Source organism: Oryzias latipes, chromosome 10 (genome assembly GCF_002234675.1).
Source record: "Oryzias latipes chromosome 10, ASM223467v1".
Lineage (NCBI taxonomy): Eukaryota > Metazoa > Chordata > Actinopteri > Beloniformes > Adrianichthyidae > Oryzias > Oryzias latipes.
The window spans coordinates 11,341,709-11,364,659 of NC_019868.2; the positions used below are offsets into that span (position 1 = coordinate 11,341,709).

Sequence of the window (22,951 nt, forward strand, 5' to 3'; positions counted from 1 at the left end):
AAAGGAGGATAATGAGACAGAGCTACCCTCCACAAAGACTTTGCTGTGCAGCGCTGGAATGTTTTGCCTGCTGATCCTAGTAAACATAGACACAGAGCTTTGCTGTTAAAGGTGCAACAGCGAGTTAGAGCCCGACTCTGTGCAGACGAGCAGACTGCCCACTGCAGACAATCCTGCAGCTGTCACCATTTATCTGCGCAGTGAGAAAGTTGAGCCCAGCGCTCAGGTCTTACTCTCTCATCAAGCATGCCACCAGCGCCGATCACGCGGTCCTGCGCTGTACATAGTCTTTTACTGGTGCTGATGCACGCAAAACATGCACAGAGCCACATTTTAAGTGCAAAAGCGGAACACACCTGATGTGTACCCACCCTGGGCAGCAGACAGCTCGCACATTAGCTGCACAAATAGAAATGACCCATATATTGTGTCCATGCATGCACCTTTTTTTTTTTTTTTTTTTTGCCTGTGGGGTTTTTCTGCTAGATCTGTTGTGTAATCTGAGGAGAGTCCAGTCTCAGGGGACATCAGGGTGGGCAACAAAAACAAATTTGATCCCAGCTCCACCAGACTGACTGGAATATTGCACCCCGGACAGTGTATATATAGTTGTCATAAGTTTCTGTACAGCAGGGTGAATCAGCACATGTATCGGCCTACTGCAAGTTTGCACATCCCAAGTCTGGGATCTTGTTCTACTACTCTGGTAAAGTTTCTTCGCGCTTGACAAAAGGAACAGCCAAGAAGGTGTTGACATGCCGTTTGCAGGTATCACAGGTCACACAGTCACTTCTGCAGTAGATTCTCCATACATTTTCACTATAGGTTTTGAATCATGTTTTAGTTTTTCCTCTGTGACTTTAATGCGCCATAATCGCAGCTCAGAAATCCTCACATGAGCATTTAGAAGATCTACGCAGAACTGGGAAGAGCAGTTCCAGGTGCTTTGCTTAGAGTCAGTCTGTGTGGATGCAGTACTGCTGCAAGTGAGCTAATCATTAACTTCTCAGACAAACACAAAACCTTTGACTTGTCGGTTACTACAGAATAATATAGTGGGTCAGCATGGTTTGATCTTTGGACGGCCTTTTTAGAGGCTAAACAACCTAAATAGGATGTTATGTATTATATTCAGCTGGAAAGTCCTAAAACATGTTCATCCTTTTTGTTCATGTTTTTGGCCCTTTTCTATCTTTAGTAAACTCTCTAATCATTTAGATAATTTCTTTTACTATCTATGCTACCTGCTTAGTTTCTGTTCTTTCATGACTATGTTTAGTCATTTTTTTCTCCCTGTCTTGTAAATCTTAACAATAATAGTTCTTTCTAAAGTAAACGTTTGAAGGTTAACATCCACTGCAGTCTGCCAGTAAAGTGACAATCTGATTGGCAGAAAGGAAAATGTCACATTTTCTGTGTTTTTTCATGATTCGTTTCCACGGCAACAACATTAGCTGCCCCGACATGTGCCTGCTTGTTAATCGTCTCAGTTTTTTCAAGCATGACCTAATGTTGAATACTTTAAAAAATCATCTGTTAAGTGGTTTTCTTCGCTGAAAGAGACTCCATGGATTGAATGCAGCTAGAAAGAAAGAAAGAAAAAGGCACTACATATAAACGGATCTCATCTATCGGGAGGAAATGTGCCTTAAAGAGGTGGTGTCTGTATGTGGAAAATGGCGTCTATCTGCAGTGGTTCACCATTAATCAGCCAAGCGGGGCCAATTACTGCACCAAGTCCACGGCAAAGTGACCCGCTGAACCCCACAGCCCAGAAATCCATTCACAGGTTGGCGCTTGAGCTGCAGCGGCCTCTTACAGCACGCTGCAGCACGGAGGGAGAAACGGCAGCTCCTGAATTATAGAGACGGCTGAGCAGAGAGAAAGGGTTTTTGCCGCTCGATAACTGTTTACATTCCTGGCATGGATGAAAAGGCTATGAGGGGGGTGGGGGTGGAAGGGGGAACAGATCTTGTGATTCAGAACAGGGATTTATATCCGGCATATAAAATGCAGGACTAAGAAAATGTACAGATGGGGAAAGCCAGACACATTCAGGGGTGTCGCTGCCTGTTAAATAGGAGCCCAAAAACAAAAGCATTCAAGCCACCAAAGGCTGCTTATGATTTCCATGGTCTGTTTGCACTTTTGCAAATGATCAAGGGGCCTCTGGGAATTTTTCTGTCTCATCTCCAGAGGGCCAAACTGACAAACAGGAATGCTGGTGTGCTGGTTAGGAGAAGGTTGGACCCACAGCAGCAAAGAAAAGGGGACAGAACTGGTAGAAAGCTAATCCAACCTGGACTACCTCTAGCCAAACACGTCTGAAAGGAGGCAGATCCTGATCTGACTCAGGTGTTTTGTTTTGTTTTTTGCTTCTCCCTGGTGAACAGGGAAGGGTTTTTCTTCCATGGCAGCATTAGGGTTAAGTGTAATGCTTTGGCTTCGATGGGAAGAGAGCGATTGTCACAGCTTGAAGAGGAGCTGTTTTCCATCACGGCACACAGAGACAAGATAAGGAATAGATGACCCTCAACACTGAAGCTTCTGAAATTGCAGTGAACCTCTCTGTGGAGGGCCAGAACAGAAGAGCAGCTGAGGTGTAATGCCGAGCGGAACTATGCCCCACAGTCAACATGTTCACAGTTAACATCTCATCTTCTATATCGCTGGTGAGGAGGCAGCCTGAACACACAGTAAGGAAATGCTCTTTCAGAAGCAAGCACCGCATCTGGATCCCGAGGTAACCATGGAGATGTGTGTGCTTTGTCAAGCTGAGATGAAAAGCTGAAGATGGAAAGCAAGGTTATTTTAGGCTTGACTTCAGTCAAGCCTAATACGTCTTTTCATATTTTTATGGCAATTACTACATGTCTTTGTGATGTTCTGCTTTAATAATATATTCATGATTGACTCTAGAAAGATGGAAAATTTGTCTTTTTTTTCATAATCTGCCTCTGAAACTCTTGAGAAAGCTGCAGAACAAGGTTTGTTTCATGAAAATTTAAACATCCTTTTTAGAACTCTGTATAAACCTCTGCCTCTTTGGTTAGACCAGTTAATTTTTAATCCACGTCACCTAATTTTCTTGCAGTAGAGACCATTTTATTGTTTCCTTCCTCCTCTGGCTTCCTACTAAAACCGTCTGGACTTTTTGCAGTCAAAGACGGAATGATTCCACACATCTGGAATGTTTCCCAGCCGCTGCTGTTGGGAAAACTCTTCACAGCAGCTTTAGGTACAACCATTAGGGAATAAGCAGAAATTGCCCTCGGACTACAAGACAAGACCACTAATGGGAGTCATGTTGTGTGCACAAAGTATGTCTATGTGTCATTGTCTGCAGGAGTGTTTTGAGTGTGTGTTTACATTTGTGTGAAAGAGAGGACTGTTGCTGGAGTGCAGTAGCAGCAGTATGGTATCTTAAAGCTGGAGGAGTCTTTAGGTGAGCCACAGCTGCTAAAGCTAAAGAGGCCTGTTGATGCTGACGCTCTACTATGAGGAAAACACTTTTAGCGTTCAGCTGTACAAAGTCAAACTTTCAGTCGTTGTAAAGAGTGAAGGAAGTGCATTGGGATTGTTATTTTAATGTGTAACCAAATGATCTCCATGTGGAGGTAGAACAAGGAAGTGTGAAAGCCTTGGCAATGCTTAGTGCTGGTGCCTGTTTGGGTCACGCAACCTTAACCAGAATGGTTTTATGATCACTGTTGTATTGCAGAAGCAATCCTTAAGTTGTGTTGGATTCTACAATTAGCTGGTTTTGAGTCAGTGATGCTTTCTGTGTTCCTTTCACCCACTGGTTCCTTTCCAGACGTGTTCTCAGTTCTTCAGACTTCCATCCTTGTTGTCTTCCACTGAACTGTGGCTATCTGTTAGATATTCTATTTTTGAGAAACGATTTAAAGGTTTCTTCTAATTAAAAAACTTTTCAGTTGATGTATGCTGCTACTATAAGTGATGTTCTTTTATTGTTTTTTTTTTTTACACTTTTAGAGTGTAGATGTTAACAGAAAACACACAAATCCCATTTAAAATTAGTTTTAAGTTGCTTTTGTATAACTAACTTTTCAGTGCCAAAGATTGTGTATCAAGCTCCCAAACAATGAGCTACAATTGTGAATACTGTTCTATTATTTTTTTTAAATAATTTACTGCTTTTGTGAAAAGTAATCATTAGGCACAGCCTATCTGAAGTTTACAATAGATTCATGGATTTTTGCTATCATCCTCATGCAAATGTTTGCTTGAGTTTTTTTTGTATTTTGCGGTAAAATCTCTGTTTCATGCCATACTTCTTGTGTGCCACCCTTCCCTCCGACACTGTCGCTCTGTTCTACAGGGAGCCGAGGAAGGTGGTGCTGCACAAGGGCTCCACAGGTCTGGGCTTCAACATAGTCGGTGGAGAGGATGGAGAGGGGATTTTTGTCTCCTTTATCTTGGCTGGAGGACCTGCTGACCTGAGCGGAGAGCTGAGGAGGGGCGACCGCATTCTTTCAGTTAGTATTCCTAACCTCCAGCTTCCTGTTTGCCCCCCATCCACATCTATAGCACGTTTGAAGCAGGAGGGGATTTTCAGCCAACTGCCACTGTCAGAAAAATAATGATAGCATTAAAAGCGGCCTTGCAAACACCTGCCCACGCTACAGTGTCCTTGAGCAAGACTTTATTATAACTGTGAGGGAGCTAAGCTGCTGAAAAGTTTGGTATTATTTAAAATAAATGTGGTTGGAAACCCAACACCATTACTGTATTTTTGTTGAAACAATGAGTGATTCAAATTGAGGAAATCTACAAGAAAAACACCAACCTATTATCTAACTGTGGATTATATAAAATGTTACCATAATAAGGGAAGATAAAATCTCAGACTGGACTAAAATAATTGAAAATCTCTTTATTACTACTAAACATATTATATCTATATATACATATATAGATATCAGGAGATTTGTGAACTTATTTGATTGGAAAATCTCCTCTGTTTTGTGTTTTTTAATTCATTATTGTGTCTTTTTTTTTTTGTTTTGCAGGTAAATGGAGTAAATCTTAGAAATGCCACACATGAGCAGGCGGCAGCAGCCTTGAAGAGAGCGGGCCAAACCGTCACCATCATTGCGCAATACAGGCCTGAAGGTAGGCACCAACTCTCTTTTGTTCACTATTTCAATTCAGTTCAGTTTATTTTTAAAACACCAATTCACACCTGAGATGGTCTCAGGACTCTGCACAAAAAGAAGGAAGCAAAACACCCAACCAAGTAAAACTTATACCATTTAAAATTCATATGAGCAACTTTATTCAGAATAGGTAAAATGTAAATTATTTCTGTACATTAATCTTATCTGAACTGTATTTTGTAAAATTTCCTGTAAAGTAACCAAAAGGTGAATTTGAAGATTATTTTGTGTAATCTGCCAATTAGAATATGAAACTGTACAGAGAAAAACTTCCTCTATTTGCAAAAACACTTCAATGTAGCAGAACTCATCTTGAAATGTAATAAGCAATAGCTTTAAAGACCCACTCCTATGTTGGGTTTTTATTATATTCTTGTAGCATTTTTCTGATGATAGAGGGCATATAGATAGAAACTTCAGATAGAAACTGTGTTTCAGAGTATTTCTTTATTCAAATGAACTACACAAACTACGGACGGCAGGTCACAGGCTACCTGCTCATTCCATTCTGATGCCTCCACTTGTAGACGACTAGATCCATGTACGTCTTTGTTTGTCTGAGCTGACATCTGGCTCAAAACTGTACGGCTGGAAAGCTCCAATATTGTTTGACATTTTTGTTGCATCGCTAATAATAGCTTGGAGTCGTGAACTGTAAGCTAGTGGGGGAGAGTGTAAACAAAAGGATGATGGCAAATGAGCACACGCTTACTGCGCTGTCATAAAAAAACAATGCAGGTTTTTTGGGGCTAAAAACAGCCCAATCATAATTGAAAGACCACTGGGAATGCTTTTGATGATCACAGTGAGACTTAATATTGGTATTAAAAGGCACAAATTGTTTTATATTAATTTAACAACTTCAAAATTCACAGAATTATTCTTTAACCAAAAGTCAAAGTAATCTGCAACAAGGAGAAAGCATCCTGTATAAAATATGGTTGAAGGCATAAATGACCTTAGTTGAATTAAAGTTAGGACAATTTTATTGTTACATTTAGACTTTGAAATGTGAATGTTGTGCGGGTGAAAGTGTTATTTTAAATATATCACTCCTAATAAAAGGCGGATATGAAAATTATTTTTATTAATAACAGTAATAAAATACAAGAGCATATTGCATTCTGGGAAATGTGCTTCTTAAATGCTCCGATCCGTGGAATCTGTGTCTTTATGGCTTGGTAAATATTTTACTACATGAGTTGACATAATGAAAGTATTGTACCGAACTTTTCGAGTCGCCTTTACCGATGCTTCAGTTTCGCTCTGCACGAGGGCGTCGGTAACCGGGCGGGGCGGAGACTTGGAAAGGTTGACGTTATAGTACATTCAGGTTCAGGGGCGGCTCAGATCAGCAAGCTAAAGAGTTAAGCCAAAAGCAAGGCGGGTGAACGGAGGCTGCTGCCCTTCCGTGTTCAAACTCTGAGCCCTGACGAGAAGCCGCTGTTGGTGGACACGACTTGAGCAGAGATGACACGACGAGCGTAAGCTGGAAGTAGGCGCTCCAGTTCCGGGTGGAAAGTTGAAATCCCGCGCAAAGCGAAGGTGGAAAGCGACCAAACTTAAATGTCTGTCTACCAGCCTGAGCAGATGGGGGATGGGCTCGGATACAACAACAGCAGAGCCGCATGAACTTCCTAATGACTGGATGAAGAAACGACCGGCTGCGGGTTTAATTTAAGTGAGGTGAGACGAGACGAGAAATCGTCGTGAGAAAATGGCAGAACATGCTAGAGTCGCTGCTGTGTGACTTTTATCAGTAACCTGTATTTGGTCTCCGGTAGCACCGTGAGAGAAGGAGGAAAACACGTCTGCTCTGATTCAAACTGTAATTAACCTGTAAAAAATCCTGATGTCTATTCAATCCTGAAACCATTTTTTAACTGTACAGATAGTTGAACTGTTTTTACCTGCACCCATTTAAAGAAGAAACCCATTCAACTTCAGCTTCTGAGTTTTCTCAGGTAGCCTCAGCTTATAGGTGTGGCCAGACAGACAGGTGTGTGTCAGCACAGCGACCTCACCTGTGTGAGCTGCCTCCTCGGTCTCACATTGACCCTACATCTGTTATCCTTCACCTCTCTTCTTCACTGGCTGACCGCAGGTCAAGTTTCTATGCCGGCGTTTAGCTAACAACATGGCAGCACCAGCCTGACTTTCTGTCCCAGCTACCTTGGTACAGTCGGTGTGTTGCATGTGTGTCCAGCCATGTTTGTGCATCACTGGAATAATACCAGAGGATATTGTTAGCTTTATATCTCTGCTGAGTTCTCCGGTTGGACTGTGGAAGGAATGTGAGGGGGCATGCGCTGTGGCATGCTGTCAGTCTTGCTCCATGCTTGTCCCCCTGGTAATAAGAACAGCTTCAAATGTCCAACAGCAGTTCAAGGACACAGGACAACTGATGAGCAGAATGTTCTGTCAATTGATCCAGGGCTAAGACAAAGGCTTAGCTGATGAGAGATCTGTGCATTTTGTAGGTTTAGTTTTTTCCTGCCATGTGAAAATGAAAACACTTGGCACTGTGACTTCATTTTGTCCCACATGCCAGATCATTCAGGCAGAATCTTCAATAATGATGTGGTTAGTTGAAGGGAAGCTTTGTTTTGTATATCTTGTTGCTTTCAGCTGTGTGCCCCCTTTGTTACTCAGGGAAGAGGACTTGTCTGCATGTGCACAATTCTTAACCCCTCTAAACTACCACGTCAAGTGTTTGCAAATGATTAACTTCCTCTAGTTTGTCTGACCTAAAGTGTGGTCAGTAATTTTGCTAGCCTCCTAGAGTGTGACCATTTGTGTTTTGAGTTTGTAGAAACGCCCCGTAAGCTGCACAAGGATAAGTTTGTTAGAAGCGGGAAATTTTAGAGGATCAGCACTTGGCTGTTCCAGGCAAACTGCCCAGGAGAGTTTCCTCAAGGGCTTGGAACCAGGCATCTATAGAGCTCTGATTGAAGTCCAGCTCCTAGTACTACAAGACGCCACAGCGGGGTACACAAGCTGCAGCAGGAGGGTCAGCTGACTCTTGAGTGGCTTTCTGGATCATCACCAGGGGCCTCATTTATAAAACTTTGCGTAGGATTTGCGTCAGAAGTGGCGTACGGGTGAAACAGAGGATGTGCGTACGCACAGAAATATTCGGAGTTATAAAACCGTGCGCACGCACATCCTACGCATCTTTCTCTTAATAAATCACAACCAATTCTAAATGCTGCGCAGCTTTTGCGGCCTCATGACACGCCTATAGTTGCCCATAAATAGTCCGTGAAACGCCCACAAATGAATATTCATTGATTGCGAAACCATGCCAAACACGGAGAGAAAATCAAAAAAACGTAACTTCACTCAATGTGAAGTAGAAGTTATTGTTGGCGAGGTGGAAAAGAGGAGAATAATGTTGTTTGGAGGGCGCAGTGTGGCCTTACTAATGCCAAAAAAGGCACGTGAGTGGCAGACGGCGGCAGACGCTGTAAATGCTGCAGCCTCACAACCTCGGACCGTGGCCGAAATAAAAAAGAAAAGGTCGGACATCAAAGTCAAGGCAAAAAAACGTCTAGCGCTGACACCCCCCCCACACACACACACACACACCCGTGTCTGCCACGGGTGTGTGTGTGGGGGGGGGGGGGGGACACCGGAGCTGACCCCTCCTGATGAGAGACTGGCGGCAATAATTGGGGAATCCCTTTTAAGTGGAGTGGTGACTGAGGCGCAGGGGGACACCGACGCGCCAGATGCACCGGGTGACACACCCCCAAAAGCCCGCAGAGGAAGTCAGAACCGGCTCATAAGCCACTCGTCCTCGTTTGCCAACAAGTCTCCTTGCTGTCTAAAGATGCGTTCACTCCAAATTCTTCCATTTGCCACATCTTCTAAGAGCGCAAGATCAGCCATTGTGCGTCATTACGCATTGTGATGGGGCATTTTATTTCCCTCCATTTAATTACATCTGACAAGCTACAGACGTCGGTAATAATCGACGTGGAAATGGGAAATTGATCAGCGCAAATTTAATTTCTTGTTGCTTTCTGAATGGTCGAGACATACGCCATACATTGTTTCATCAAAAATAAAACAAACTAAAGGCATATGCATGAATACCATAATTCTGTAGCTTATGAAGAAATGTTTTACTATGAAAACAACTTTCCCTAGTGGACAATTAATGCATCTCTCTCTATCTATCCATCTGTCTGTCTAATTGCACCTATATCTGCTCCGCCAGACGGACACATTGACGGGAATGTCAGTTTTGTACATTATTTCGTTCTGTTAAATATATTATTTATGAGGATGAATTGCACAACATGCCAATATTGCAGAAAATATTTCACTTTTCTTTTTGCAAATATGTGTTCATTTGAATTTCTGTTGTAATTTTCGTTTGATTTTTTTTTGTTTGTTTCACTGCTGATCGGTCCAACGGGTGTTCGTGTAGGCTGTTAATTGTAAGACTTGCTTTGTGAAGTCTTCATGTTATTTCTGTGAGGCAGTATTGTCATTTTCACTTTCACGTGTTTCTTCCATCTGCCGACGGCGTCGCCGTTTCTCATTTCACCCGTTTTTTGTGCGTACGCCTGGGTCAGAGCTTGCGTGAAGGACCGCACATTTTCCCGTCAAGTTTGCTTTTTATAAATCTCAACTATTGCGTAGAGAGTGGCGTACGCCTTCTTTTGTGCGTACGCAACGTTTATAAATGAGGCCCCAGGTCTTTAGCTCCTAATCATGCAAATAGTGAGGTGGAGTATGGCTGCAAACTATTTTGCCCATTCATCAAGAAAGATGATTCCACTCCAAGACGTTGGATTTAATGTTGCTCTTTTGAACCCTTATTAGCTCACAGCATCTTCTGGAGTTCACCCCGTTAGCATGGACTAGCCCGACTGTCCGACAGAACGCTACTCGGCCCCATTTCAAGCACATGTCCACCGTGTTGCATAACTGAATCAAAAGAAAAGCCAATATTCCCCAAAATAAAAATGCTGTCCCACTAATGAGGACACTCGGAGAGAGTGAGGTAGAGAATAGGCCCAGTTTCTGGAAGCTGTCTTCTTTTTTCCCATGGGTCATTCCTAAAAATACAGGCTAACTTAGGAGAATAAAACCGATTTTTAAAGCACCCAGGAGTTTCCTGTCATAGAATGTTCTGTAAAATTATTAGGAGTTATGTCCAGATCAAGCATGCGCCCAATCTGTGGGGTCTTTTCTTTAAAATGTAAAACATGAAGCTCGAATCAAAAGGTTTAAATTGATAAGAAATCAATTCTTGAACACATTGAGAGGTGCTAAATTAATGTAGAAACTGTAACATTTGACTCTAAACACAGCAATCTGTAGCTTGTATGCAAGAAGTTTTATTCAAATGAACCCTGCACTCATACTGAGCAATAGAAGGATCTTCAATTGTGTAGAGGGCAGTGCAGTCCCTGGAAATGGCTGGGCCCTCATCTATGAACCCTTCCAACTGGAAACAAGAAGCTTGTGTTTTTAGAAAGACCTCCTCTGATTCCTCTGCCTCTATGTGAGCAGGTTTGGTTAACCGGTTTCAGCAGCAGTACAGCCCTCTGCACTGCTACCTGCTCATGTTTATCCCTGTAATGTGGCTTCAATAAGCAGGCTTCAAAGATTAAAATGGATTTATGTCGTATTCCTGGTCCACTATTGTTAAATGCATTTAATGCTCATGAACATCAAACTGACACTTAATAACAGTAGCTTCCTTCTGCATCGCTTCTTCCTGTTGTTTGACTTTTATTTTCCAACAACAAAACTGTACATCTAGATGTTCAGATCACTGCACTGGTTTATTACAATGTTTTGGTTCAACTTGCTTCATATGACTAAGTCCATTTCAAAGGGGTGTTTTATCTTTGTCACCTACAGCCTTCAGTATTGGCTCCAGCTAGTTTCTAAAACAATCTGATGCAAATAAGAGTGTTCAGAAGAGCCATAAAGAGGTTGCTGTGACCCCAAAGGGCCCAGAGCAACTGTCTGGATGCAGTGTGGATGTATTCTGCAGAAAAGGGATGAGAAAAAAGAGGAAAAAACATCAACAAGGTCCGACCGTATAAAGCTTTCCCGACACAACATTAACAGACTTTAGTACAGTGGACTGTCAGGTTTGCTGTCATGGCAACACGATGGGTATCCATGCTTCCTTCTGCATGGTGACACTTAATGATTCTTCTATTGTGAAATAGTTTGTATTTTTGGCACTGCACCTTTTTGAAGCGAATAATTTTGAAACTCCATGACTTGTTAAAGCAGTCTGGATGGGGAAAATGCCTTTGACCTGAGAGTTAAGACTTCTAAAATAATCTGCTATTCCTTGCTTTTTAGTGTTGTAGGTGCACAGTTCCTTTTTTTTAATATCATATGAACATTCATGAGTATTGCCTACTGGAAGATCTTATTATGAATGATTTTAGTGCTTCAGAAATCCCTTCAATCTGACACTCTGATCAGAGAAGTTTAATTATGATTAATAGACTGCCATTTCCCCAGGCTGTAGTTCTGTGGGTTTTTTCTGGTCATCCTCCATGTCCACAACATTGAGTCATTCAGACATAAGGAATGTGAAAAGGTAAACCTGAAGAACCGATAGGACCGGTGTTATCTCATGGGCTCACAAGCAGCCATTCAGGTTGGAAGTGCTGTTCAGCCAACCGTTCAGTCAGTTCTCTGTATTTAGCTACTCTTTGTCTAGTCCCAGAGCCCCTCCTCGCTCAAACTGCTACTTGTATCTTGTGGGGGGGGGGGTTTTTTTGTTGTGTTTTTTTTTCCTTTCTTCTAGCTTTTTCCTCAGATGCGAGATGGTTGTTCCTGGTTACGGATGGCCAGGCAGTGTCTGGTTACCTTCCTTGCAGCGTCACCTTGTTACATTGTATTAACCCTGAGCGTAGAACAGGGTGGAGACGTGTCACCAGGCCAGAACCTCAGACATGTTTGCTTTGAATTCTCTGTAGGATTCAATCAGCGGGAGTTGGAACTTGTTTTTGCACCTGCTCAGTATTTAGCAGGAGCTGGAACTGGCTTCATTGGAGACGAGAGATGTTTGTCTTTCCAGCCCTTCATGTAGGAGTACGGACTTTGATCTGTGGTTGTGACACCATGCTTTGGATAGTTAACTTCTGATTTTAGAGCAGACTCTATCAGGATTCATCTAAATGACAATCTATTCCACTGTTGTCGTTTTTTTAAATATGTTAATTACAATCAAGGAAGCGACATGATTTTGTTCTCTACATCCACACAGGTAGTGCTACAGGAAACATTTACACTTTTCATTCAGGAGTGATCCGCTGATTTCTCAGCTGGTGATCAGATTTTCATCAGTTTGTACACGCATTATTTCTCGCATATCCCCCTCCTGCCAGCCAGGAAATGAACAATGGCACAGCCAGATATAATCACACACATTCTTTTCTTTTCTCCAGACATTTGCAGCTTACAAGTTTGGAACTGTCAATAAAGCTGCCAACAACTTTTTAGGAAAATGTCATGTTGAAAATAACAGTAATGCCATGTAAATTGTCTGTGGTTTAAGTTACAGAGACTGCATTTGAATAGATGTGTTGCTTTAGATGAGCTTGAAATGCCCAATGAAGAGCGATTTTTGTTGTCAGGTAGCGCTCTACTAGATATCCCTTTTAATCGGGTTTAATCTTAAGATTTTGTAAGACAAGAATCACAGAAAATGTAAATCTCTTGCTGGAGCAGAGTAGTACATTTTAAAAGATAAATCTGTGTTGTTTTTACATGGCTGCAGTGCTGTCTTAGTGTAAAAACGTCAGGGGCTTGGTGCGCCTGTTTCTGCCCGTCTGTTTGTCTACCTGCGTGCTGTGGTGCAGCGGCTGGACTCGGCGCACGCTGTGCTCAGCGGGCTAATGAGAGCGATCTTAATGAGGGGGTCCAGGTGGATTCATACATCATCCCTGCTGCTGAGCTGCAGCTGGAATTACACCTGTGAAAAATGGTCATTGCACTTGGAAATTGTTAGAGGCCTTCCCTTTCCTTTAAAGTGCTCTAAACAGCGTACGCTGATCTTCATTAATCTGTGTAATTAATTATCTGACAAGAGACATTACTGAATGTGTAAGGTAGATGTGTGATAAACCATCTGTTCCTGGGGTCATTAATCAGCTTAAGGATGAGATGAACCTTTCCCCCCTTTGCTGGAGCTCAGTTCAGCGTACTCCAGTAGGGAAAGGCAGACGAGGCTTCTTTCAGTGTTTGCTTAAAGGCTGTTTTTAAGAGACTCCCGTCTGTTTCCTCTGGTGCAGAATATAGTCGCTTTGAGTCCAAGATCCACGACCTGAGGGAGCAGATGATGAACAGCAGCATGAGCTCAGGCTCGGGCTCCTTGCGCACCAGTGAGAAGCGCTCCCTCTATGTCAGGTATGTGCAACACACACGCACACATACACACACACACACATAGCCACGCTCAGCACTCCAAATTCTAAGATCTGCAGCTAAAATAAGCGTTTCTTGCATAACACCTCAGCCTGTTTGTGGGGGAGAGCGAAGCCTGTTTGCACACGTTTTTCCCAGCACTCACACACGGTACAGGCCGTCAGCTAAAGCGTTCTATTGAAGCCGCACTTTTGTCTTCACGCTGCAGAGGTTGGTCATCATCAAAGCTGACAATCAGGAATTCCTCTGTATTAGCTCGACACCTTGACGTCACTGGCTCCAGACGGACAGCGGGGCTTGTCCTACTGACCGGAGTTTTGATTTGGGGCAGCTATCAGGCTGGATGTAGGCTCATTTAGGAATTAAAGCAGGTGGCACCCCTCTGCTCGCCCAAAAGGACAGTCACACTGAGGCTTCAGGTGAGCAGACTGGTGAAACCCCATCACCTGAGTGCTGAGAACTAGGGGTGTGACGATAACCACATCATCGCGGTGATATGGTCATCACCGCACGTATTTTCTAAAGTTTTTTTTTTTTTTTTTGAAAGTTCTGCATATGGTGCGTGATTGGAACTATAATGAACACATTAAACACATTCATCTTTGCTGATAATTAACTTTTTCTGCTAGTCCTGTGTTCAGACTTCAAGGGTTTCTGGGGGAAACCTTTCAATACTGTTCTCCTTCACTCCCTGTGCCGAGCCTCTCTCTCCCTCTTGCCGCCGCGCGGCTGTCAATGCTACTCACACACACACCTACACGCACGTTCGCGGTTTCAGAAACACATCCTCATTCTACAACAGAAGTTTCCGTCTCGTGAGGAAATACGACAAATTTACTGCGTTGTAATTAGTAATTCCCATTGTATTCATTTCCATAACAAGCTGTGTGCGTTCTTGAGTGTGCGACACGGCCGCCCGCCGGAGGATTTTGTGTTGGGGGAAAGGGGGGGGATATTACTGTTCTCCTTCACTCCGTATCACCAAACATGACCGCGCACTGTTAGAGTGCGATGAATATCACTACATGTTTTGTTTGGGTAACGGCAACACCGCGCCCCCTGCCGGTTCATCACCGCGGTGATCAAAAATCCCACAGCGCTACTGAGCACATTTTCTGATGAAGGACAATCTATCAAGGGATGGAGTTGGTCAGTAGAAAGTTTGGAAACATTTGGAACAAAAACACAATATTGATTTCATTTTATCTTTACATGAAACAAAGGCTGGAAACTTTACTGTCTTCACTGAGCAGCTTTGTTGTATTTATTAACTTTAACAAGTCTTGAACTTTATACTACAAACATGTTTTGTTATGGTATGAGTGTTTCCAGGCTGCATCCATGCTGTTAAAGCATTAGGGTAAACTTTCCTCCTGCAGTGACGGTTCTTTCATCAGGTTTCCGTTTCTGTGATTGGTTCTTTTCCTGCTTTTCTGGCTAACCCAGCTCTAGCTGCTGAACATGACCCAGATCATGTGATTCCAGATCCTGATGAACTGAACACGCCCAATTCTGAGAATCGGCAGCAACTAAGGACGGGTTAACTGGGAAACCTGAATCTCAAAAACCAAAGCTGGAGACTAATGGTGTATATCAACCCCCTGGCCTGATGTCATTAGTCTACTAAAAAGTTAGGAATTTACTCTGTTTTCGTGTCAAAAGACTGAAGGAGAAGCAGCTAGTGTTCAATGTGATCCTGAGGACCTGAACTGTCACTGGTTCACCTGCAGAATCACCAGAATAGTGAACAATTAGCTAAACAGTGTCTTTCTTTAACAACATTTTAATGAAGCATTTAAACATTTCATTTTCAAAGACTTCCGTTAACATCCTGTGAGTTATTCTGAACCGTTTACACAGCCCACTATAGCAGGTATAGTCTATTCTCATCAGCCTGAGTCATTCTCCTCTTATGGGGGGGCTTTTGTGGGGGTTGTAGGGCCTATCCTGCTCATGTGCAGGTGACTCAGTCGGCAGTTATGCCGTGAAAGCTGTCTGTTTAGCAAAGTGAAGTGACTGCCGCCATATTCAACAAACCCAGCCTCCGGAATGTGGAGGCGTGGAGCTGGTGGTGGACCCTTTAGAAGGCGTCATGCCTTTACGCTCCAAGGTACTTCAACATGCTAAAGCAGGAAATGTGTCGTCTGACGGCTGCAGCCGATACCAGAGACGTTAGCAACACAAAGCAAATGCTTCTTTTGATTGCATCCCAACAGCTTCGTCACTAAAGTCTGGCCTAATAAGAGTTCAGTTCTCCATTTCAGCAGGAATCTGACAACATAAGAGGATGTACAGCAAAGGCCACAACATCGGTAGAAATGTTCTCATACGTCAGGGAATCTGTTCAGCAGGACTGAATGCCTCCAGTTATGAACGGGTGTCCAGCTAGACATGAAACTATGCAACATGCAATAGCGTTATGTAAGGGTTAACGGCCGACGAAGTGTGCATTATCAGAAATTAACGCACGCCGTGGAAACCTAAACAGACGCGAAGTGTGTTAATTTCTGATAATGCACACCTCAAAGGCCATTAACCCGTTTATACCATGGTCACTTACAAAAGAAATAAATATTCAACCAATTTTAAGTCCTTAATTCATGTTATTATTTTCGGTTTGGATTGCTTTTTTCACAAAAAGTGGACTATTTGTTGTGTGGTGCATCAGTTTAGAATGAAAGTTCACCTCCTACTGCTTGGTTTTGTCCAGATGATGAAGCTTTGAAGCTGAAGTTTGTTTTATAGAAGCCAGCGCAGTGATATACAACATTTAAGCTATGTGACTGGAACTTCTTTTTTAGCTGGCGGTTATCACTGTGCATCATCTCTTTTGAATCCACACCCAGCAGCCAGTCAGAATCGAATATTCACCCGGATTATGGTATAATTCGTATTAGTGCACCTTCTTAAAAAAAACTCAGAAAAAGGAGCATTTTCAGGTAGAGATCGTTGGAAGCCTCAGTTCTCGTCCAAACTCCACAGATGTTCAATAGGAACTCATCACAGCCCACTTCACACCAACAAGGAGAGTAATCTAAAACCTTTTTCTGTTTTGTAGAGCTCTGTTTGACTATGATAGAACAAGGGACAGCTGCCTGCCCAGCCAAGGTCTGAGCTTCTCATACGGGGATATCCTTCATGTCATAAATGCATCTGATGATGAGTGGTGGCAGGCGAGACTCGTCACTCCTCATGGAGAAAGTGAGCAGATTGGGGTCATTCCAAGCAAGAAGAGGTACCTGTCCTTTTTTCTTATTGCTAGAAGGTTTTTTCCCCCATATGTCTTCAGCGGTGATGTAAATGGCTGTTTTTATCCAACAAAAAACTCTTCTACAGAGTGGAGAAGAAGGAGCGTGCCAGATTAAAAACCGTCAAGTTCCACGCCAGGACAGGCATGATTGAATCTAACAGGGTAAGTGGAAAAGGCCACTTTGTCCCTGCCCCAGCACCCGAGCAGATGTCAGCTGAGCTGCTGCTGGGCTCCCAGGGCGATGGCCGACCTCCCTCCCCCCCTGAATGTGGGAAACAGACCAGTACCAGCAGACTGAAGCAGGCGAAGAGCTCTGAGGTTTCTGTTTGCAGAAGCTCTAAAGACTCTGAAGAAAAAAATCTCATTTCTAATGCTGCGTTCACACTGAGCACCACTCGCAAGGCTAATTTGCATCCTCCCCATCTGTTTAGACGCACTGCAAATTTGCTGCTGAACACTTACCAAAAATGTGTTCATAAACTCCTGCCATGTATAAGTGGGAGGAGCTACTGTCCAGTTTTAAGCCTCATTGCTACATGGAAGCATTGATTATATCTTATGGACAACATGGATGTAACTTATAGATCAGGTTGATTTCTTTTAAAGAGTTCTACAAAAGCGTCTCCATGTCTGGGTTCATGAGATCATTCAGAGACTCCCAGAACGGTGAGCTTCACCCTCTGCTGCAGGATCTGCCTTGTTTGTTTACATAATCAACGTCTGTCAGCTGATTCTGCCGTGGAGAAAAGCGGCTTTGAACCGCAGCACTCTGTATTAGTAACGTTGCATATTGGTGCAAAGTCTGAAAGAAAGGTTGCTTTTCACCGCGTCAAAAAGCCTGTGTTGTTTAGGCGTCGCTGTGACATTATTTGTGTTAAAGGGTTAACTACGGTGGCCCTGATGTGTAAATCACATAAATCCCTCTACGGGAAACATAAAGATCACAACAATTACAAAAACAAAACAAATAAAAGTTTTTATTCTAGAAATTAAAACAAAATTCCACAAACCAAAACAATGAAAAAAAGAAATAAGAGAATGGAAAAAAAGAAAATGTTTCAAAAAACAGAAGTAATTTTCAGAAATCCACATGAAGTGTTAAAAAATTGAAACAAAGAAGAAACCTCTCTGCTGGGATGATTCTCCATCATTTCTGACAGTTATTTGGAAACAACAAACATGAATGTTTCTGCTGACCTGAACATACAGTAGCTGGTTCTGTCTAAGAATCTTTTCATTCAGGACACGACTATGAAGCGATGCTGGATCAGCTCTGTACTAATCACAAAACCTTTGTTCTAAATGTCAGCTCTGTAGCATTTAAAAATTTCCACTCCAACTATATTTTGATCAAATGTAAAAGCGTTCCTAGTTGTCTTTGAACTATTATGCAGTTTTTAGCCCAAAATGTGTCATTTTCTAGGACACAGTTTCTGCAGAGCAGCTGGACTTCATTAGAAAACCCCTTCAGAGTTGTGGACAAGACTGTTGGCGTTGAGTAAACCCACACTGATGTCTCATAAAATCTATGTTTACATGCAATATCAGAGCTATCCAGCTGTACAGTTTAGATCCAGATGTCAGATCAGACGAGGAAAACAGTCGGACATGGATGTATTCATCTACAAGCGGATGCATCAGAATGGAGCAGAGCAGGAAGCCAAATCTGTGTGGATGTAGACAGCGATTTAAAAAGAAAAGTGACTGTATGTTAAGGAAACGTGGTCGTACCAAACCTTAATGCTGGTGCAACTAAGAATAAATTCAGCACACCGATCATACCAGTGCAAAAGTGTAGTCTAGAGCCCAGTGACTCAGTTTGGTGACTTGCTGTCCCGCATTAATACGAGGAGGAAAAAATAAAAACCAAATTTAAGGACGACTCTGACGTGTAAGGTATGTTGAAGTTGGAAGGTATCTTGAGGTTCAGGAGAAACCATCAGATTGGTCTCCATGTTGGTTTTGGACTCCACCTGTTGACCACGTCACAGTCAAAAGTTGAGTTCCTGATTGGTTGACACAACGCAAATTCTTTGCCAAGGTTCATATATTTGAAGTTGTATTGCCAGATACTCGGCGTGTGTCCGAAATGTTTGCCATGCCTTTTGGCAGAGTGCTGCACTTGACCGTCACATCAGGCTGCAGGACCCTTGATCTCTTGTGATCATTGACTGAATCTGGCCACGCAAATCGGGTTTAGTGTGAACGCAGCTTAAGAGTTCAGAACAAACTGCAATCCTGCATTTATCCTAAAAAAAACAGACAAAATGACTTGAATTTGTTTAACAGACTTGTTTCCCACACATTTGTTTTCACCCATTACCTTTGTCTTTCTCATTATTTGATGTGCATTGTTGGCATTTCATGTGTTTTTTTTCTGCATGATTGTGGAGTACCTTCATTGAAACCCAGTTTTTTTGTTGTTTTCATCTCATTGCCCCCTCCCCCTCTCTCACCTGCACACCAACAAGCAGCCAGTCAAAGTAAAGCGCAAAAAAAGTTTCAACCTTTCACGCAAGTTCCCGTTTTACAAGAGCAAGGAGAATATTGCATATGAGCAGGTGGATCCAGAACGTGAGTACCAGCTGTGTGATGGGGGGGAGGGGGCTGTCGCTTCTGTCTTCTATTTTATTTTCTTGCCTTTCCCTTCATGCTTTCGTTCTGTCTCAACTTTCATCTTTCCACTCACCTCCACGGATGTTTTGTGACGCCAACACTCTCACCCTCCTCTCACAAACTCAGAGAGACACCCAACATGCAGAAAATAAAGCCGCCATCAGGCTGGAGGTGTGGGGGTCCCTCTTTGGTGTGACTGCATCGGTCTCTGGGCTCCAGAGCGCCGTCTAGCTGTGTTTGCACGCTCTCGGCTGCATCGACACACGGGCCTTCTAATGCGCCGATGCCACTCCTTAGCAATTTATGAGGGGGGGGTCGCTAGCCAGTGGGAAGAAAAATCTCATTAAGCAGACTGAAGCTTTAATGCTCAACAGATCCCAATCCCTTTGTAATGGATTTGGGTACATGTCATTGAAAAGCAGTGGATTAAGCAAACAGAGAGGCTTGATGGGTCCAAGAGCATCGTGTGTCAGCAGGCCTGGTGAGCCCCACACTCCTCTCCTCCTCTGCCCCCGACTCTCACTAACCTCTTCTTCTTCTTCTTCCTGTCTGCTTTCTTCTCTTGGTTTCTGCTCTCACCTGTCGGGACATCTAGGACTTCCCAGGGTTAAGCGATGACTTTTATGGATCAAAGAGTTTGAGTAAGTGTGTGGTTCCACTGTGTCAAGCAGCTGTCCTTAGAGGAAAGTCTTTGTCACTGCAGACCCAGCTGAGAATGCAAAAATAAACCACACACATTCAGAGCTTCCTCACATTCCTACTCAGCTTCAGAGTGCATGCAGAAGATGCACACCCAGGGGAGGAGGAGTGAGCAATGCAATTATTGGGATTGTCTCCAGAGGCCTTTTGTGAAGGAGTTTTGTCATGTAAGGTCACAGAGAGCCGTGAAACATCTGTCGCCAGTGCAGAGTGTCGCTCTGTTTGGCTGGAAACACTCTTTCCTCCTTTTCCCCTGAGTCGGCCAGCTCCAGGACAGCGTAGCAGCCATATGCTTTCTTTGTTTTTTCTGTAATATAGCATCAGCCGCCACAGGCACAGAGCCAGCAGTAGCACACACAGGCCAGAGAATGGTGCCTCATTTGGGATACTTCCACAGGAAACACTTCAACTCCTATTGCTTGCACCCAAAACCACTTCCCCCATACTGCAAGACCTTGGCTGCCGCAACAAGCAAGACTTCTGCTTTCTTTATTCTCCCTTTTTGAAGTCAGTTGTTGAAGAACAGGATGTTTTTCCCGATAGTTTTTACCCAGAAGTAAGATGTGACTGTGAATGTGAGCGCTTGAGCTAAAGCCTCCTCTTGTTTTTGCAGAATGCCTGACGTCCAACACAAGCGACAGTGAAAGTAGTTCCAGTGAGTCCATGAATTTTGCTAACATTTGCTCTTCACACCTTTTGTTATCAAAGGCAAGAGAATATTGAACACACATCGTAAGAACTTCAGTTTTATTCCACCAGAAGAGATACTTTTAGTTTATAAATAGGGGTGTAACGATTAATCGACCTAATTGATGAATCGATTTCTGTTCCTACAATCCAACCAGATCGATCTGTCTGAGGCAAGTTACTGGAATCAAATCGACCTAAACATTCATAAAATCCTTTTTAAAATGAAATAAATCGATTATCATCAATATTGGAAAATACTATTTAGATTGAGGTACAGTACAGTAGGTTTATTTTACTATAACATAAAAACGACCATCAAAGCAGACATGTGATCACAGCTAAAAATGTTACCTAATTAATTCTAATTTACTTGTTTGTACACAAATTTAATTTATACTTGATTATCTTGCAAGAAACACAAGGAATCGCGAAAACGTCACCTTTACTGTTCAGTACCCAGATATTTATCAACTATGAATCGAATCGTTGTTAAAATAATTTTACACCCCTATTCATAAAAAAACCTACATTTCATTTAATATCTTAATCTTAAAAGCAAAATTCTCACACTTTTCTAAATGTACAATGAAACTCTTGAAACATTAATTATTGCACACATTTTAACGTTTGTGTCTGAATTCAGTATGTCAGGTAGGGCCGGGTTCCAAAAATCAACTTGACTAAAATACACTTTAAGAAATCCAATCATTGACATAGACATGTTTTTAATACAATTTCTTATGTTTAAAGCAGAAAACATCTTTTTTATTTCACTTTAAATATAAGAATTGTATAAATTGTAGCTCCAGCTTTGTTTAGTTGACATTAATATTTAGGACTTTTTATAATCGAGTATCTTTTTGAATGGGAATTACTATAAAGTGATTTAAACCTTGTTGAATCTCTAAGTTCTGTCTTTTTATTTTTGTCATGTAGAAACTGTGCCCAGCCCAAAACTCAACTTAGAAAGTGAAATCTTTGAAATTCTTCTCCCTGAATGTCATGTTTTATATTCCTGCAGAGGGTCAAGAAGATACTATTCTTTCTTATGAGCCAGTCATTCGACAGGAAAGTGAGTCCAATCTCTTTTCTACAGTTCATTTGGTTTTTGCATCTTTGTTTTATCCCCTTTGAACTCGTTGTTGTTTTCTAGTTCACTACACGAGGCCTGTGATCATTTTGGGCCCAATGAAAGACAGAGTAAATGATGACCTCATCTCAGAGTTCCCCCACAAGTTTGGTTCATGTGTACCCCGTGAGTTTTTCACACTGAGCACCACCGCGCTCTAAACATCATCGCAGCCACCAAAATAAGCTCCTCCCATTTGCTTCTGCAGATACGACCCGCCCGAGGAGAGAAAACGAGATGGATGGCCAGGACTACCACTTTGTGGCCTCTAGAGAGCAAATGGAGAAAGACATTCAGGATAATAAGTTCATTGAGGCCGGCCAGTTTAATGAGAACCTCTATGGGACGAGCATCTTGTCTGTCCGAACGGTGGCTGAAAGGGTAGGCATCCGACTCCCGCCATTTTCCCTCATGTTGTTCATCACAGCAGGTTTGATGACAGCCCAGCAGACTACTCATTAGAATGGATGCGTAGACATTCCTCATTTTCCCTAAAAACCAACACTTTATTTTCCAGACTACGTTTACGCTAGAGCTGTGACGGTGTCGGATTTTTCATCACCGCGGTGATGAACCACCAGGGGGCGCGGTGTCGCGGTTAACCGCAGCCCCCCCCCCCAAAAAATCCCTCGCCGGCCGCATCAGAAATAAATACAATTACAACGTAGTATTCTTTATTATAAAATAACAGTAACAACTAACTACTACCAAACTAAAGAAACTAACTATAAATAAAGCCCATATAGGTGTTGTGGATTGACTGTGACTGTGTGGGTCAGCGCTGCATGTACGTAGGAGGAAGGTGCGCACATGTGTGTTGGGGGTGCGTGTTGATCCCTCTGCAGCGGACCGTTCTCTAGCTGCACGCGAGCCTTCACCTGTGCTCTTTGGCACACACATCTTCTCAGAATATTAAATATTACCCAGTGAACAGACTGCCGACACTTTGTCACTTTTCCGGTAGCCATGAAGAAC

General features: G+C 42.7%; 1 protein-coding gene across 7 annotated transcripts in view; it reads left to right on the top strand.

The window, feature by feature from the left end:
• Nucleotides 1–22,951, top strand: part of dlg3 (discs large MAGUK scaffold protein 3) — an 86,036-nt gene that overhangs the window by 59,062 nt on the left and 4,023 nt on the right. For 4 of the 7 annotated variants that reach the window (XM_020706462.2, XM_011479974.3, XM_011479971.2 and 1 more), the window contains 10 exons: nt 4,343–4,499; nt 5,034–5,136; nt 13,460–13,574; nt 16,651–16,827; nt 16,929–17,004; nt 19,314–19,416; nt 20,771–20,812; nt 21,869–21,919; nt 22,001–22,102; nt 22,185–22,357. In XM_020706462.2, the coding sequence (XP_020562121.1) occupies nt 4,343–4,499; nt 5,034–5,136; nt 13,460–13,574; nt 16,651–16,827; nt 16,929–17,004; nt 19,314–19,416; nt 20,771–20,812; nt 21,869–21,919; nt 22,001–22,102; nt 22,185–22,357 (1,099 nt within the window). Of the gene's footprint in view, nt 1–4,342; nt 4,500–5,033; nt 5,137–13,459; nt 13,575–16,650; nt 16,828–16,928; nt 17,005–19,313; nt 19,417–20,053; nt 20,100–20,770; nt 20,813–21,868; nt 21,920–22,000; nt 22,103–22,184; nt 22,358–22,951 lie in introns of all 7 variants that reach the window. The other 3 variants (XM_011479975.2, XM_011479976.2, XM_011479972.2) reach the window with 2 other exon arrangements.